Raw genomic sequence first — 17953 nt, forward strand, 5'->3', positions numbered from 1 at the left:
CTAAAACGTTGCACTTAAGTTTTTCAATATTTAAACAGCTAATATTACTTTAATAAATAAATCTGCGTATTATTCTTAGGCTACTATTTGTTTTGAATACGTCATTATGGCTATCATTTAATTAGTGTTTAATGTCCCTTTAAGTGGAAGCTGTGTATGTTAATTGTTAAGCTAACAGGAAGCACCTGTTTGTGCACAAGTAGTTTGTGGAATGGTTAGCTCACTGGCTTATGATCTCATAACTATATGGTGGACAGTGGCAAGTCTCAAAAACAAAAAAAACACAACTCAGAACAAAGGAAGTGCAGGCACTACATGTGTGGGTACGAATGGCAGACACACAAACAAGAAGGACAAACGGCCTGACATGTTTTCTTTCATGTAATTAGCAAGAGTCCATGAGCTAGTGACGTATGGGATATACATTCCTACCAGGAGGGGCAAAGTTTCCCAAACCTTAAAATGCCTATAAATACACCCCTCACCACACCCACAATTCAGTTTTTACAAACTTTGCCTCCGATGGAGGTGGTGAAGTAAGTTTGTGCTAGATTCTACGTTGATATGCGCTCCGCAGCAAGTTGGAGCCCGGTTTTCCTCTCAGCGTGCAGTGAATGTCAGAGGGATGTGAGGAGAGTATTGCCTATTTGAATGCAGTGATCTCCTTCTAAGGGGTCTATTTCATAGGTTCTCTGTTATCGGTCTTAGAGATTCATCTCTTACCTCCCTTTTCAGATCGACGATATACTCTTATATATACCATTACCTCTGCTGATTCTCGTTTCAGTACTGGTTTGGCTATCTACTATATGTAGATGAGTGTCCTGGGGTAAGTAAGTCTTATTTTCTGTGACACTCCTAGCTATGGTTGGGCACTTTGTTTATAAAGTTCTAAATATATGTATTCAAACATTTATTTGCCTTGACTCAGAATGTTCAACTTTCCTTATTTTTCAGACAGTCAGTTTCATATTTGGGATAATGCATTTTAATTTAACATTTTTTACCTTAAAATTTGACTTTTTCCCTGTGGGCTGTTAGGCTCGCGGGGGCTGAAAATGCTTCATTTTATTGCGTCATTCTTGGCGCGGACTTTTTTGGCGCAAAAATTCTATTTCCGTTTCCGGCGTCATACGTGTCGCCGGAAGTTGCGTCATTCTTTGACGTTATTTTGCGCCAAAAATGTCGGCGTTCCGGATGTGGCGTCATTTTTGGCGCCAAAAAGCATTTAGGCGCCAAATAATGTGGGCGTCTTATTTGGCGTGAAAAAATATGGGCGTCACTTTTGTCTCCACATTATTTAAGTCTCATTTTTTATTGCTTCTGGTTGCTAGAAGCTTGTTCTTTGGCATTTTTTTCCCATTCCTGAAACTGTCATTTAAGGAATTTGATCAATTTTGCTTTATATGTTGTTTTTTTCTTTTACATATTGCAAGATGTTCCACGTTGCAACTGAGTCAGAAGATACTTCAGGAAAATCACTGCACAGTGCTGGAGCTACCAAGCTAAGTGTATCTGCGATAAACTTTTGGTATCTGTTTCTCCAGCTGTTATTTGTATTGCATGTCATGTCAAACTTATTAATGCAGATAAAATTTCCTTTAGTACTGTTACATTACCTGTTGCTGTTCCGTCAACATCTAATTTTCAGAGTGTTCCTGATAACATAAGAGATTTTATTTTTTAAATCCATTTAGAAGGCTATGTCTGTTATTTCTCCTTCTAGTATACATAAAAGTCTTTTAAAACTTCTCTTTTTTCAGATGAATTTTTAAATGAACATCATCTTTCTGATACTGATAATGGTTCTTCTGGTTCAGAGGTTTCTGTCTCAGAGGTTGATGCTGATAAATCTTTGTATTTGTTCAAGATGGAATTTATTCGTTCTTTACTTAAAGAAGTGTTATTTGCATTAGAAATAGAGGATTCTGGTCCTCTTGATACTAAATGTAAACGTTTAAATAAGGTTTTTAAATCTCCTGTAGTTATTCCAGAAGTGTTTTATCTCCCTGATGCTATTTCTGAAGTAATTTCCAGGGAATGGAATAATTTGGGTAATTTATTTACTCCTTCTAGACGTTTAAGCAAATTATATCCTGTGCCATCTGACAGATTAGAGTTTTTTGGGACAAAAATCCCTAAGGTTATGGGGCTGTCTCTACTCCTGCTAATGTACTACTATTCCTACGGCAGATAGTACTTCATTTAAGGATCCTTTAGATAGGAAAATTGAATCCTTTCTAAGAAAAGCTTACTTATGTTCAGGTAATCTTCTTAGACCTGCTATATTTTTAGCGGATGTTGCTGCAGCTTCAACTTTTTGGTTAGAAGCTTTAGCGCAACAAGTAACAGATCATAATTTTATAGCATTATTATTATTCTATAACATGCTAATAATTTTATTGGTGATACCATCTTTTGATATCATTAGAGTTGATGTCAGGTATATGTCTCTAGCTATTTTAGCTAGAAAAGCTTTATGGATTAAACTTGGAATGCTGACATGTCTTCTAAGTCAACTTTGCTTTCCCTTTCTTTCCAGGGTAAATAATCATTTTCGTTCCTTTCCTCACAAGGAACAAAAGCCTGATCCTTCATCCTCAGGAGCGGTATCAGTTTGGAAACTATTTCCAGTTTGGAATATATCCAAGCCTTATAGAAACCTATAGCCAGCTCCTAAGTACCTATGAAGGTGCGGCCCTTATTCCAGCTCAGCTGGTATGGGGCAGATTACGTTTACTTCAAAGAAATTTGGATCAATTCCGTTCTTAATCTCTGGTTTCAGAAACATTGTTTCAGAAAGGTACAGAATTGGCTTCAAGTTAAGGCCTCCTGCTAAGAGATTCTTTTCTTTCCCGTGTCCCAGTTAACACAGCAAAGGCTCAGCATTTCTGAAATGTGTTTCAGATCTAGAGTTGGCTGGAGTATTTATGCCAGTTCCAGTTCTGGAAAAGGGGCTGGGGTTTTATTTTATCTCTTCATTGTACCAAAGAAGGTCAATTCCTTCAGACCAGTTCCGGATCTATCATTATTGAATCGTTATGTTAGGATACCAACATTCAAGATGGTTACTGTAGGACTATCCTGCCTTTTGTTTAGCAAGGGCATTATATGTCTACAATAGATTTACAGGATGTGTATCTGCATATTCCGATTCATCCAGATCACTTTTAGTGTCTGAGTTTCTCTTTTTAGACAAGCATTACCAGTTTTGTGGCTCTACCGTTTGGCCTAGCCTCAGTTCCAAGAATTTTTTTCAAAGGTTCTCGGTGCCCTTCTTTCTGTAATCAGAGAATAGGGTTTTGGTATTTCCTTATTTGGATGATATCTTGGTACTTGCTCAGTCTTCTCATTTTCGAAGAATCTCATACGAATCGACTTGTGTTGTTTCTTCAAGTTCATGGTTGGAGGATCAATTTACCAATCAGTTCATTGATTCCTCAGACAAGGGTAACCTTTTTAGGTTTCTAGATAAATTCAGTGTCTATGACTCTGTCCTTGTCAGACAAGAGAAGTTTAACATTGATATCAGCTTGTCAAAACCTTCAGTCACATTCATTCCCTTTGGTATGCTGAACCAATGGTGCAGGGATTACTCAAAGATATCTCAATTAATATCTTTAAACCGATTTTACAACACTCTCTGACATGGTGGACAGATCACCATCGTTTAGTTCAGGGGGCTTCTTTGTTCTTCCGACCTGGACTATAATCTCAACAGATGCAAGTCTTACAGGTTGGGGAGCTGTGTGGGGGTATCTGACGGCACAAGGGGTTTGGGAATCTCAGGAGGTGAGATTTCCGATCAATATTTTGGAACTCCGTGCAATTTTCAGAGCTCTTCAGTCTTGGCCTCTTCTGAAGAGAGAGTTGTTCATTTGTTTTCAGATAGACAATGTCACAACTGTGGCATACATCAATCATCAAGGAGGGACTCACAGTCCTCTGGCTATGAAAGAAGTATCTCGAATTTTGGTTTGGGCGGAATCCAGCTCCTGTCTAATCTCTGCGGTTCATATCCCAGGTATGGACAATTGGAAAGCGGATTATCTCAGTCGCCAAACGTTGCATCCGGGCGAATGGTCTCTTCACCCAGAGGTATTTCTTCAGATTGTTCAAATATGGGAACTTCCAGAAATAGATCTGATGGCTTCTCATCTAAACAAGAAACTCCCCAGGTATCTGTCCAGATCCCGGGATCCTCAGGCGGAGGCAGTGGATGCATTATCACTTCCTTGGAAGTATCATCCTGCCTATATCTTTCCGCCTCTAGTTCTTCTTCCAAGAGTAATCTCCAAGATTCTGAAGGAATGGTCGTTTGTTCTGCTGGTAGCTCCGGCATGGCCTCACAGGTTTTGGTATGCGGATCTTGTCCGGATGGCCTCTTGCCAACCGTGGACTCTTCCGTTAAGACCAGACCTTTTGTCTCAAGGTCCTTTTTTCCATCAGGATCTGAAATCCTTAAATTTAAAGGTATGGAGATTGAACGCTTGATTCTTGGTCAAAGAGGTTTCTCTGACTCTGTGATTAATACTATGTTACAGGCTCGTAAATCTGTATCCAGAGAGATATATTATAGAGTCTGGAAGACTTATATTTCTTGGTGTCTTTCTCATCATTTTTCTTGGCATTCTTTTAGAATACCGAGAATATTACAGTTTCTTCAGGATGGTTTAGATAAGGGTTTGTCCGCAAGTTCCTTGAAAGGTCAAATCTCTGCTCTTTCTGTTCTTTTTCACAGAAAGATTGCTATTCTTCCTGATATTCATTGTTTTGTACAAGCTTTGGTTCGTATAAAGCCTGTCATTAAGTCAATTTCTCCTCCTTGGAGTTTGAATTTGGTTCTGGGGGCTCTTCAAGCTCCTCCATTTGAACCTATGCATTCATTGGATATTAAATTACTTTCTTGGAAAGTTTTGTTCCTTTTGGCCATCTCTTCTGCCAGAAGAGTTTCTGAATTATCTGCTCTTTCTTGTGAGTCTCCTTTTCTGATTTTTCATCAGGATAAGGCGGTGTTGCGAACTTCTTTTGAATTTTTACCTAAGTTGTGAATTCCAACAACATTAGTAGAGACATTGTGGTTCCTTCATTATGTCTTAATCCTAAGAATTCTAAGGAGAAATCGTTGCATTCTTTGGATGTTATTAGAGCTTTGAAATATTATGTTGAAGCTACTAAGTCTTTCCGAAAGACTTCTAGTTTATTTGTTATCTTTTCCGGTTTTAGAAAGGCCAGAAAACTTCTGCCATTTCTTTGGCATCTTGGTTGAAATCTTTAATTCATCTTGCCTATGTTGAGTAGGGTAAGACTCCGCCTCATAGGATTACAGCTCATTCTACTAGGTCAGTTTCTACTTCCTAGGCGTTTAGGAATGAAGCTTCGGTTGATCAGATTTGCAAAGCGGCAACTTGGTCCTCTTTGCATACTTTTACCAAATTCTACCATTTTGTTGTATTTTCTTCTTCTGAAGCAGTTTTTGGTAGAAAAGTACTTCAGGCAGCGGTTTCAGTTTGAATCTTCGGCTTATGTTTTTCATTAAACTTTATTTTGGGTGTGGATTATTTTCAGCAGGAATTGGCTGTCTTTATTTTATCCCTCCCTCTCTAGTGACTCTTGTGTGGAAAGATCCACATCTTGGGTAGTCATTATCCCATACGTCACTAGCTCATGGACTCTTGCTAATTACATGAAAGAAAACATAATTTATGTAAGAACTTACCTGATAAATTCATTTCTTTCATATTAGCAAGAGTCCATGAGGCCCGCCCTTTTTTTGTGGTGGTTATGATTTTTTTGTATAAAGCACAATTATTCCAATTCCTTATTTTATATGCTTTCGCACTTTTTTCTTATCACCCCACTTCTTGGCTATTCGTTAAACTGAATTGTGGGTGTGGTGAGGGGTGTATTTATAGGCATTTTAAGGTTTGGGAAACTTTGCCCCTCCTGGTAGGAATGTATATCCCATACGTCACTAGCTCATGGACTCTTGCTAATATGAAAGAAATGAATTTATCAGGTAAGTTCTTACATAAATTATGTTTTCCGCCCCCTAGTGGCGCTTAATCATAGGCTCAAAAAAACGCAACAACTTTGTTTATTTTTTTATGTAAACTGTAATACATTTTAAAATAGCCTCTACCTAAGTGTCTGTGATAGCTACAATGGTCTGTTCCAGTTTTACTGCTTATGAGTTTCAGAAGGATAGATCATGTGTTCAGTCGTTTGAGTTAATAGAGATGAAACCCCCCAAAATAAAGTGTTCCCCTGTATTTTCTCTTGCTATATGTGATGCATATTGTTTTTCCCCCTGACATTAGGAACTAAAAGGTAAAGTTTTGGTGAAAGGTAAAAAACTGAACCGACTAGAGGACAGTATAAGGAGGTCGGAGAGCGAAACGAACTCAGAGGCTGCAGAAGTATCAGATGAAGACGAAGCTGCAGATATGGATGATGAAACTGTAAAATCTAAAGTGCAGGATAAGAAAAAGGTAATACTTCACAGAGGTCCTGCTCATACAGAGCGTCATATATCTCATAAAGGCTCATGGTACTGGAGAAAATAGGTAGCTTTATTATCGGAAGAGCATTGCTGTGGTTATAAATATAAATGTAATAAGTGCTATTATCAAAATTAGACGTGTGCATTCAGAGGTTTCGGATGCCTCCAAATGCGGCTCACAGCATTTGTCTCTTTTCAGAGATGGATTTATTCTTGTGAAATTGTAATCGCTACTTTTTAGGCGCATTTTTTCGGGGCTTGATACATTTTGCCCTAAATATCATCTAAAATGAAATTCACATATTAATTTGCTTAAAATTAAGTCTCCTCTTCTAAAATAGAGGTAGCATGGTCCTCTAGATATCACATGGTTGTTAAAAATACTGAATATTTAATCTTCTTTTTAAAGTCAAATAAAACAAATTGGTTACTCTGTACCTCCTTCTCTACCGAAGACACACTTTAGACCTCAATGTAAGGAGTAGAGACTTTAAATTATAGGACAATTATTCTGTTTCTAGACAGAAATGTATCTAAACCGCTTTTTATTACTATACCTTAGGTAATGAGTTCCACAATTTTAATTGCTCTTACAGTGAAACAACCTTTACATTGCAGGAGATTAAATCTCCGTCACAAACAATTTTCTTTACTCTGTTGCTACAATCTGCTTAAGCCTAAGGCATTTGGTTAATCATAGTTATATTTGTTAAGAAAAGCAGAATACATAAATGTAAATGTGTGAATATTAGGTTTCAGGGTGGATTTGATTTAAATAAAATCAATTTTAATCCCAATGTAAGTCACTAGTCAGTAAACCTCTATCTAAAATGGTTTTGTACACAAAGATTTCATTTTTAGAATAACTTTTCCGATAATTTTTCCAGTTATATCAGAAAATGACTGATTAGACAGACCACTGCTTCTTACAATCTACGCCACCTCAGAGTTGGTGGAAGCGAAATCACCCCGAACATGCTTGCTTGGGTTGATTGACAGGCCCTTCTCTCTCACAGGGTGTGTTGCCTGTATGCTGCAAAGACGTGCAGACAGGTTCTCAATTTGTCCATACAGCGTTAAGTACATGGGGCCCATGTTCAGCTAGCTCCCAGTATTGGATTGCTTCTCCTTCAACAAAAGATACCAAGAGAATGAACACATTTTGATAATAGAAGTAAACTGGAAAGTTGTGTAAAATTGTATGCTCTGTCTGAATCATTAAAGAAAAAAATTGGGTTCATGCCCCTTTATTTCTCAATTTTGTATGTTTATTTTAGAACAATTTTGCTGTGAAGTTGAGTCATGTTATTTCTACAGACACAAATTATACATTTTGGGAACTACAAAACCAAGAATATGTGATGATATCTTCTAGATAGAAAAAAAAGTCCAAAATTATCCGCCAGAAATCTCGGAATGAATGAATTAATGGAATTATTTGCCAAAAAAAAGGAAACATTACAACCGTAAATAAACAGCCTCATGCTACATAATTAAAAACGAATCCTTATTTCAGGATGAATACCCTTTGGATTACAAATCTGAAAGCAAACTATATCGTTAGATAGATCCTATTTAAATAAAAAAAAATCTGTTTTAAATATAAAAATTCAATTTTTTAAATTTATTTTTTAAAATAATTGATTGTTATCCGCCCTGTTAAGATTGCTCTTTGCGTTTTTGTAATGATTACGTATCTATCGCCCTAGTTGTGATTGCCGTCTTGCATATTAAACCATTATATTATATTGTGTGTGAACATTAAATGGAAAATGCAAGGTAGCTTCATTCCTATAAGTCTTATACATTATATACATTAAAGTTTTTTTGTTGGTGTTTTTTTAATTGATTTCTAGGGAGCAACGTTAAAACTTGCCAAAGAGCTATCTGACACCGTTATCTACTGTAAGAGCGTGCACTTCCGTGGCTTTGAATACGCAGTAGAACACCAGTCTTTCTACGAGATGTCGTCACTTACGGAGAGCAAAGCAGTTAGGCTAGCTGAGTCAGGTGAGTGTCCCTATGGCAACAAGGTTTTAATTTTTTCTGATTGGTTATTCTTAGCAAAAAAAGAGTATAATAAAATAAAAAATGAACAGTTGTTTTTTTATGTTAAAATAAATATTGTGTTTACTAGTATGTGATAAATATTTAAAAATAATAGGGCTGTAAAACTAATACAAAGGATAAAACAAACCCAATGACTATTTATAGCAACATTATTTATATTATTTCTGAATTTTAGTCCTATCCTACAGTATGGGCAAGGTGTCTTTAGAAAAGGTCAGAGATTTGAAATTATAATGTAAAATGTTTAAATATGTGCAGTAATAAATGAAAAATCTTTCAATTACTTCCATTATTTATTTTGTCCCCCTTTCATGTCATTTAATTCTGAAGATTGTGGGCTTTCCAATGTCTGATAAAAGTGGAAGTACAGACTCCAGACTTAATGCTGATATATTCAACACTGTCATTGGTTGCTCACTGGAGTGACTCATTTATAACTGTCCCTAATTGGCCACAACAGAAAAGGAAACCTAGGTTACAACATGGCAGCTTCCTTTGTTTTATGGACACTAAAACTTTACACTAAATTTTTAAATATTTAAAAAATGAATATAATTTAGAGAATACATTGGTGTGTTGTTCTCAGACTAAGCTTTGCTTTAAATACATCATTCTATCTAGCATTTATTTAGTGCTTAAAGGGCCACTATATACAGTACAATAGCATAGTCAATTAATGCATAATAAATGGACAATGCAAAAGCACTTAGTTTGAATTCACATGTGTAGTAGATTTTTATCTGGCACATTTCAGTTAGTTTTTTCCCCTTCCCCCTGCATCATGTGACTGCCATCAGCCAATCACAAAACCTTTTTCTTATCCTGCACTCTATATTCTGTGAATCTTGCACATGCTCAGTAGGATTTGGTGCCTTAGAAAGTCTGCATATAAAAAGATTGTGCATATTTTAGATAATAGGTGTTAATTGGAAAGTTATTTAAAACTACGTGGTCTATTTAAATCATGAAAGTTTAATTCGGACTTTAGTGGTCCTTTAATGACTGCATTATGAGTGCATTTTACTTTTAAATAGAAATATTTCTTCTGTTATGTGTGATCAGTCCACGGGTCATCATTACTTCTGGGATATAACTCCTCCCCAACAGGAAATGCAAGAGGATTCACCCAGCAGAGCTGCATATAGCTCCTCCCCTCTACGTCAGTCCCAGTCATTCTCTTGCACCCAACGACTAGATAGGATGTGTGAGAGGACTATGGTGATTATACTTAGTTTTTATGACTTCAATCAAAAGTTTGTTATTTTAAAATAGCACCGGAACGTGTTATTACTTCTCTGGCAGAGTTTGAGGAAGAATCTGTCAGAGTTTTTTACTATGATTTTAACCGGAGTAGTTAAGATCATATTGCTGTTCTCGGCCATCTGAGGGAGGTAAAGGCTTCAGATCAGGGGACAGCGGGCAGATGAATCTGCATTGAGGTATGTAGCAGTTTTTATTTTCTGAATGGAATTGATGAGAAAATCCTGCCATACCGTTAAAATGACATGTATGTATACACTTCAGTATTCTGGGGATGGTATTTCACCGGAACTACTCTGTTAAAGGTCACTAATCCTTTTTAATAACTATTTATCATGTTAAACGTTTTTGCTGGAATGTAGAATCGTTTACATTGCTGAGGTACTGTGTGAATAAATATTTGGGCATTATTTTCCACTTGGCAGTTTTTTTGCTTTAATTGTGACAGTTTCGTTTCTCTTCACTGCTGTGTGGGAGAGGGAGGGGCCGTTTTTGGCGCTCTTTGCTACGCATCAAAAAATACCAGTCAGTTACTTTTATATTTCCTGCATGATCCGGTTCATCTCTGATAGATCTCAGGAGTCTTCAAACTTCTTTGAAGGGAGGTAAATTCTCTCAGCAGAGCTGTGAGAATTCTTATAGTGACTGTGAATAAAAACGTTGCTTTGTATTTTTTATGTCAAATTTAATTATTATTATTTTACTAATGGGAACAAACCTTTGCTAAAAGTTTTGTTGTTTTAAAGTTTGATGCTATAACTGTTTTTCAGTTCATTATTTCAACTGTCATTTAATCGTTAGTACCTCTTTGAGGCACAGTACGTTTTTTGCTAAAAAAAGATTATAACCAAGTTGTAAGTTTTTTGCTAGTGTGTTAAACATGTCTGACTCAGAGGAAGATATCTGTGTCATTTGTTCCAATGCCAAGGTGGAGCCCAATAGAAATTTATGTACTAACTGTATTGATGCTACTTTAAATAAAAGTCAATCTGTACAATGTGAACAAATTTCACCAAACAGCGAGGGGAGAGTTATGCCGACTAACTCGCCTCACGCGGCAGTACCTGCATCTCCCGCCCGGGAGGTGCGTGATATTTTGGCGCCTAGTACATCTGGGCGGCCATTACAGATAACATTACAAGATATGGCTACTGTTATGACTGAAGTTTTGTCTAAATTACCAGAACTAAGAGGCAAGCGTGATCACTCTGGGGTGAGAACAGAGTGCGCTGACAATGCTAGGGCCATGTCTGATACTGCGTCACAGCTCGCAGAGCATGAGGACGGAGAGCTTCATTCTGTGGGTGACGGTTCTGATCCAAACAGATTGGACTCAGATATTTCAAATTTTAAATTTAAATTGGAGAACCTCCGTGTATTACTAGGGGAGGTCTTAGCAGCGCTCAACGATTGTAACACCGTTGCAATACCAGAGAAACTGTGTAGGTTGGATAAATACTTTGCGGTACCGGCGAGTACTGACGTTTTTCCTATACCTAAGAGACTAACTGAAATTGTTACTAAGGAGTGGGATAGACCCGGTGTGCCGTTCTCACCCCCTCCAATATTTAGAAAGATGTTTCCAATAGACGCCACCACTCGGGACTTATGGCAAACGGTCCCCAAGGTGGAGGGAGCAGTTTCTACTTTAGCTAAGCGTACCACTATCCCGGTGGAGGATAGCTGTGCTTTCTCAGATCCAATGGATAAAAAATTAGAGGGTTACCTTAAGAAAATGTTTGTTCAACAAGGTTTTATTTTACAACCCCTTGCATGTATCGCGCCGATTACGGCTGCGTCAGCATTTTGGATTGAGTCGCTTGAAGAGAACCTTAGTTCATCTACGCTAGACGACATTACGGACAGGCTTAGAGTCCTTAAACTAGCTAATTCCTTCATTTCGGAGGCCGTAGTACATTTAACCAAACTTACGGCTAAGAACTCAGGATTCGCCATACAGGCACGTAGGGCGCTGTGGCTAAAATCCTGGTCAGCCGATGTTACTTCTAAGTCCAAATTACTTAATATACCTTTCAAGGGGCAGTCTTTATTTGGGCCCGGTTTGAAAGAGATTATCGCTGACATTACAGGAGGTAAGGGCCACGCCCTACCTCAAGACAAAGCCAAAGCTAAGGCTAGACAGTCTAATTTTCGTCCCTTTCGGAACTTCAAAACAGGAGCAGCATCAACCTCCACTGCACCAAAACAGGAAGGAGCTGTTGCTCGTTACAGGCAAGGCTGGAAGCCTAACCAGTCCTGGAACAAGAGCAAGCAGGCCAGGAAACCTGCTGCTGCCCCAAAGACAGCATGAACCGAGAGCCCCCGATCCGGGACCGGATCTAGTGGGGGGCAGACTCTCTCTCTTCGCCCAGGCCTGGGCAAGAGATGTTCAGGATCCCTGGGCACTAGAGATCATATCTCAGGGATACCTTCTAGACTTCAAATTATCTCCCCCAAGAGGGAGATTTCATCTGTCAAGGTTGTCAACAAACCAGATAAAGAAAGAAGCGTTTCTACGCTGCGTACAAGATCTGTTAATAATGGGAGTGATCCATCCGGTTCCGCGGTCGGAACAAGGACAAGGGTTCTACTCAAACCTGTTTGTGGTTCCCAAAAAAGAGGGAACTTTCAGGCCAATCTTAGATTTAAAGATTCTAAACAAATTCCTAAGAGTTCCATCGTTCAAAATGGAAACTATTCGGACAATCTTACCCATGATCCAAGAGGGTCAGTACATGACCACAGTGGATTTAAAGGATGCTTACCTTCACATACCGATCCACAAGGATCATCACCGGTATCTAAGGTTTGCCTTCTTAGACAGGCACTACCAGTTTGTAGCTCTTCCATTCGGATTGGCTACGGCTCCAAGAATCTTCACAAAGGTTCTGGGTGCCCTTCTGGCGGTACTAAGACCGCGAGGGATTTCGGTAGCTCCATACCTAGACGACATTCTAATACAAGCTTCAAGCTTTCAAACTGCCAAGTCTCATACAGAGTTAGTTCTGGCATTTCTAAGGTCGCATGGATGGAAAGTAAACGAAAAGAAGAGTTCTCTTTTTCCTCTCACAAGAGTTCCATTCTTGGGGACTCTTATAGATTCTGTAGAAATGAAGATTTACCTGACAGAGGACAGGTTAACAAAGCTTCAAAATGCATGCCGTGTCCTTCATTCCATTCAACACCCGTCAGTAGCTCAATGCATGGAGGTGATCGGCTTAATGGTAGCGGCAATGGACATAGTACCTTTTGCACGCCTACACCTCAGACCTCTGCAATTAGGCATGCTAAGTCAGTGGAATGGGGATTACTCAGATTTGTCCCCTACTCTGAATCTGAATCAAGAGACCAGAAATTCTCTTCTATGGTGGCTTCATCGGCCACACCTGTCCAGGGGGATGCCATTCAGCAGGCCAGACTGGGCAATTGTAACAACAGACGCCAGCCTACTAGGTTGGGGCGCTGTCTGGAATTCTCTGAAGGCTCAGGGACTATGGAATCAGGAGGAGAGTCTCCTTCCAATAAACATTCTGGAATTGAGAGCAGTTCTCAATGCCCTTCTAGCTTGGCCCCAATTAACAACTCGGGGGTTCATCAGGTTTCAGTCGGACAACATCACGACTGTAGCTTACATCAACCATCAGGGAGGGACAAGAAGCTCCCTAGCAATGGTGGAAGTATCAAAGATAATTCGCTGGGCAGAGTCTCACTCTTGCCACCTGTCAGCAATCCACATCCCGGGAGTGGAGAACTGGGAGGCGGATTTCTTGAGTCGCCAGACTTTTCATCCGGGGGAGTGGGAACTTCATCCGGAGGTCTTTGCCCAAATACTTCGACGTTGGGGCAAACCAGAGATAGATCTCATGGCGTCTCGCCAGAACGCCAAACTTCCTCGCTACGGGTCCAGATCCAGGGATCCGGGAGCGGTTCTGATAGATGCTTTGACAGCACCTTGGAACTTCGGGATGGCTTATGTGTTTCCACCCTTTCCGCTGCTTCCTCGATTGATTGCCAAAATCAAACAGGAGAGAGCATCAGTGATTCTAATAGCGCCTGCATGGCCACGCAGGACTTGGTATGCAGATCTAGTGGACATGTCATCCTGTCCGCCTTGGTCTCTACCTCTAAGACAGGACCTTCTGATACAGGGTCCATTCAAACATCAAAATCTAACTTCTCTGAAGCTGACTGCTTGGAAATTGAACGTTTGATTTTATCAAAACGTGGTTTTTCTGAGTCGGTTATTGATACCCTGATACAGGCTAGGAAGCCTGTTACCAGAAAGATTTACCATAAAATATGGCGTAAATACCTATACTGGTGCGAATCCAAACATTACTCCTGGAGTAAGGTTAGGATCTCTAGGATATTGTCTTTTCTACAAGAAGGGTTAGAAAAGGGTTTATCAGCTAGTTCATTAAAGGGACAGATTTCAGCTCTGTCCATCTTGTTACACAGGCGTCTGTCAGAAAATCCAGACGTCCAGGCTTTTTGTCAGGCTTTAGCTAAGATCAAGCCTGTGTTTAAAGCTGTTGCTCCGCCATGGAGTTTAAACTTAGTTCTTAACGTTTTACAGGGTGTTCCTTTTGAACCCCTTCATTCCATTGATATAAAATTGTTATCTTGGAAAGTTCTGTTTTTAATGGCTATTTCCTCGGCTCGAAGAGTCTCTGAGTTATCAGCCTTACATTGTGATTCTCCTTATCTGATTTTTCACTCAGACAAGGTAGTTCTGCGTACTAAACCTGGGTTCTTACCTAAGGTGGTCACTAACAGGAATATCAATCAAGAGATTGTTGTTCCATCCTTGTGTCCAAATCCTTCTTCAAAGAAGGAACGTCTTCTACACAATCTGGATGTAGTTCGTGCCCTCAAGTTCTACTTGCAGGCAACTAAAGATTTTCGCCAAACTTCTTCCCTGTTTGTCGTTTATTCTGGACAGAGGAGAGGTCAAAAAGCTTCTGCTATCTCTCTCTCTTTTTGGCTTCGTAGCATAATACGTTTAGCCTATGAGACTGCTGGTCAGCAGCCTCCTGAAAGAATTACAGCTCACTCCACTAGAGCTGTGGCTTCCACTTGGGCCTTTAAGAATGAGGCCTCTGTTGAACAGATTTGCAAGGCTGCAACTTGGTCTTCGCTTCATACTTTTTCCAAATTTTACAAATTTGACACTTTTGCTTCTTCGGAGGCTATTTTTGGGAGAAAGGTTCTTCAGGCAGTGGTTCCTTCTATATAATGAGCCTGCCTATCCCTCCCGTCATCCGTGTACTTTTGCTTTGGTATTGGTATCCCAGAAGTAATGATGACCCGTGGACTGATCACACATAACAGAAGAAAACATAATTTATGCTTACCTGATAAATTCCTTTCTTCTGTTGTGTGATCAGTCCACGGCCCGCCCTGTTTTAAGGCAGGTAAATATCTTTTAAATTATACTCCAGTCACCACTTCACCCTTGGTTACTCCTTTCTCGTTGATTCTTGGTCGAATGACTGGGACTGACGTAGAGGGGAGGAGCTATATGCAGCTCTGCTGGGTGAATCCTCTTGCATTTCCTGTTGGGGAGGAGTTATATCCCAGAAGTAATGATGACCCGTGGACTGATCACACAACAGAAGAAAGGAATTTATCAGGTAAGCATAAATTATGTTTTTTGCCATCCTCTTGTATTAGCAAAAAATGCTTGTAGCAAAAGTGATCACTGTCTCATAAACTCTTCTTATTTCCACTTAAAGGGACAGTCAACACCAGAATTTGTGTTGTTTAAAAAGAAAGATAATCCCTTTATTACCCATTCCCCAGTTTTGCATAACCAACAGAGTTATATAAATACACTTTTTACCTCTGTAATTATCTTGTATCTAAGCCTCTGCAGACTGCCCCATTATTTGTTATTTTTACAGACTTGCTTTTTAACCAATCAGTGCTCACTCCAGGGTAACTTCACGTGCATGAGCTCAATGTTATCTATATGAAACACATGAACTGATGCCCTCTAGTGGTCAAAATGCATTCAGATTAGAGTCTTCAAGGTCTAAGAAATTAGCATATGAACCTCCTAGAATTAGCTTTCAATTAAGAGTACTAAGAATACTAAGAGTACTAAGCAAAATTGGTGATAAAAGTAAATTGAAAAATTGTTTAAAATTACATTCCCTATTTAAATCATGAAAGTTTTTTTTAAACTTGACTGTCCCTTTAATAATTGTATTTAAATTGCTTTGTATTGCATTGCGCTAAATATAATTACTCTTTTCTGCAAACAAAATTTGTATACAAATTATATCCTAGCCCACGTTAATTTATTTTCTGTATGGGCGATTTTCAATCCATTTCTTTTATTTTTTTCTCTAGGAACCAGCTTTATTAAACACAATATAAAACAGCTGAGTAGAATCTATCCTGATGGCAAACGGACTGACTCTTCCAATTACAACCCTGTGGACATGTGGAACGTGGGCTGCCAAATTGGTAAGCGCACTATTATTAAATGAATGATACCATTTATTTATAAAATGCCTTCTCAGTACCCAGAGAGCTTAAAGGGACACTGAACCCAAATTTTTTCTTTCGTGATTCAGATAGAACATGCAATTTTAAGCAACTTTCTAATTTACTCCTATTATCAATTTTTCTTCGTTCTCTTGCTAAGCTTTTTTATTAGTTCAGAACTCTGGACAGCACTTTTTTATTGGTGGATGAATTTATCCACCAATCGGCAAGAACAACCCAGATTGTTCACCAAAAATGGGCCGGCATTTAAACTTTCATTCTTGTATTTCAAATAAAGATACTAAGAGAATAAAGAAAATTTGATAATAGGAGTAAATTAGAAAGTTGCTTAAAATGTCATGCTCTATCTGAATCACGAAAGAAAAAAATTGGGTTCAGTGTCCCTTTAATGCGATCCAATACAGAGAAATGTCCCAGAACAAGCGCTCAAGGCTATAGAAAAAGTATAGCCCTAAATATAAAATAAGAAATAGTCCGCTTGTTACTTATCTGCAATACCCCATCAGGAATAAATCAAATCCTTGTAGCCGAGTGGATATGGTCAAGCAAGTTGCAATGATGATTCACCACCTTAAAGGTAAGACCCGGCACTCCCACTCACTGTGGAAACAACTGAGCCACTCCACCGGAAAAAGATCAATGATCCGCTGCAACCCCGTTACACATCGACCCGTCGTACCTCTCAATACTTACGGCTTCACCACATAGTCGGCTTTCTGTATATAATGCTCTCCGGGATAAAGTGAACTCACAATCTTGTAGCTAGTGGTTATGTGGCATGATCACTTAGTCAGCTGCAAGGGGTATTAGTAATCCAAGGTGCTCAGACCGACAGTCCAAAGCACACTGAAAGGTAAAGGTCGGCACTCCTGATGTACTTAAAAAAAAAAGCCCTCTTTATTGGTACAATTAAAATCATAAACAAACATATAAGGCAGATTAAAAATGCGCTCCAACCCCTGAGTGTGAGAACCAGCTCTAAAGATCCAGAGCGGAATGCGGTTTTGATCCCTTTAGAACTCTCTACAACATTTCGCCTGCAGGTTTAATTGCTATGCAGATACCTTTACACCATAGCGCTATTATAACGACACTGAACATCAGGATCCTTGGCTCAATCCATTTTTTGTTTTTGTCTTTTTATACTTACTTATTGTGTTTAATACTATTATAGTAAATTATTGTTTTAATGTATTTTGTAATTTAGTTACTTTCTGATCTCTGACTCGTTGTAATGTCTGAGCAGTAGTTCTTTAGTGGCACTTTCTGCCTCTTTCCATGTTTTATTGTTTAGGAAAAAAGTAACATCACAGGATGGAAAGATGTTGACCTTTCTTGTTGGCCAATTATTTAGTGCATGCCCCATGTGATCATTCTAAAAGAGAAAACATTTATAAGCAAAAATCCTCCCTAAAGAAAAACCTGCTTAAAGCGACACGAAAACCCAACATGTTTCTTTCACGATTTAGAGCATACAATTGTAAATAACTTTCCAATTTACTTCTAGTATGTAATTTGCTTCATTCTCTTGGTATCCTTTGTTGAAGGAGCAGCAATGCACTACTGGGAGCTAGCTGAAAGCCAATGACAAGAGGCATATATGTGCAG

General features: G+C 38.9%; 1 protein-coding gene across 2 annotated transcripts in view; it reads left to right on the forward strand.

The window, feature by feature from the left end:
- PLCD1 (phospholipase C delta 1) overlaps window positions 1-17953 on the forward strand; it is a 381478-nt gene that overhangs the window by 309882 nt on the left and 53643 nt on the right. For both annotated transcript variants that reach the window (XM_053713769.1, XM_053713768.1), the window contains exons 9-11: window positions 6321-6491; window positions 8359-8512; window positions 16187-16303. In XM_053713769.1, coding sequence (XP_053569744.1) covers window positions 6321-6491; window positions 8359-8512; window positions 16187-16303 — 442 coding nt within the window. The remainder of the gene's footprint in view (window positions 1-6320; window positions 6492-8358; window positions 8513-16186; window positions 16304-17953) is intronic.

Source organism: Bombina bombina, chromosome 5 (genome assembly GCF_027579735.1).
Source record: "Bombina bombina isolate aBomBom1 chromosome 5, aBomBom1.pri, whole genome shotgun sequence".
Lineage (NCBI taxonomy): Eukaryota > Metazoa > Chordata > Amphibia > Anura > Bombinatoridae > Bombina > Bombina bombina.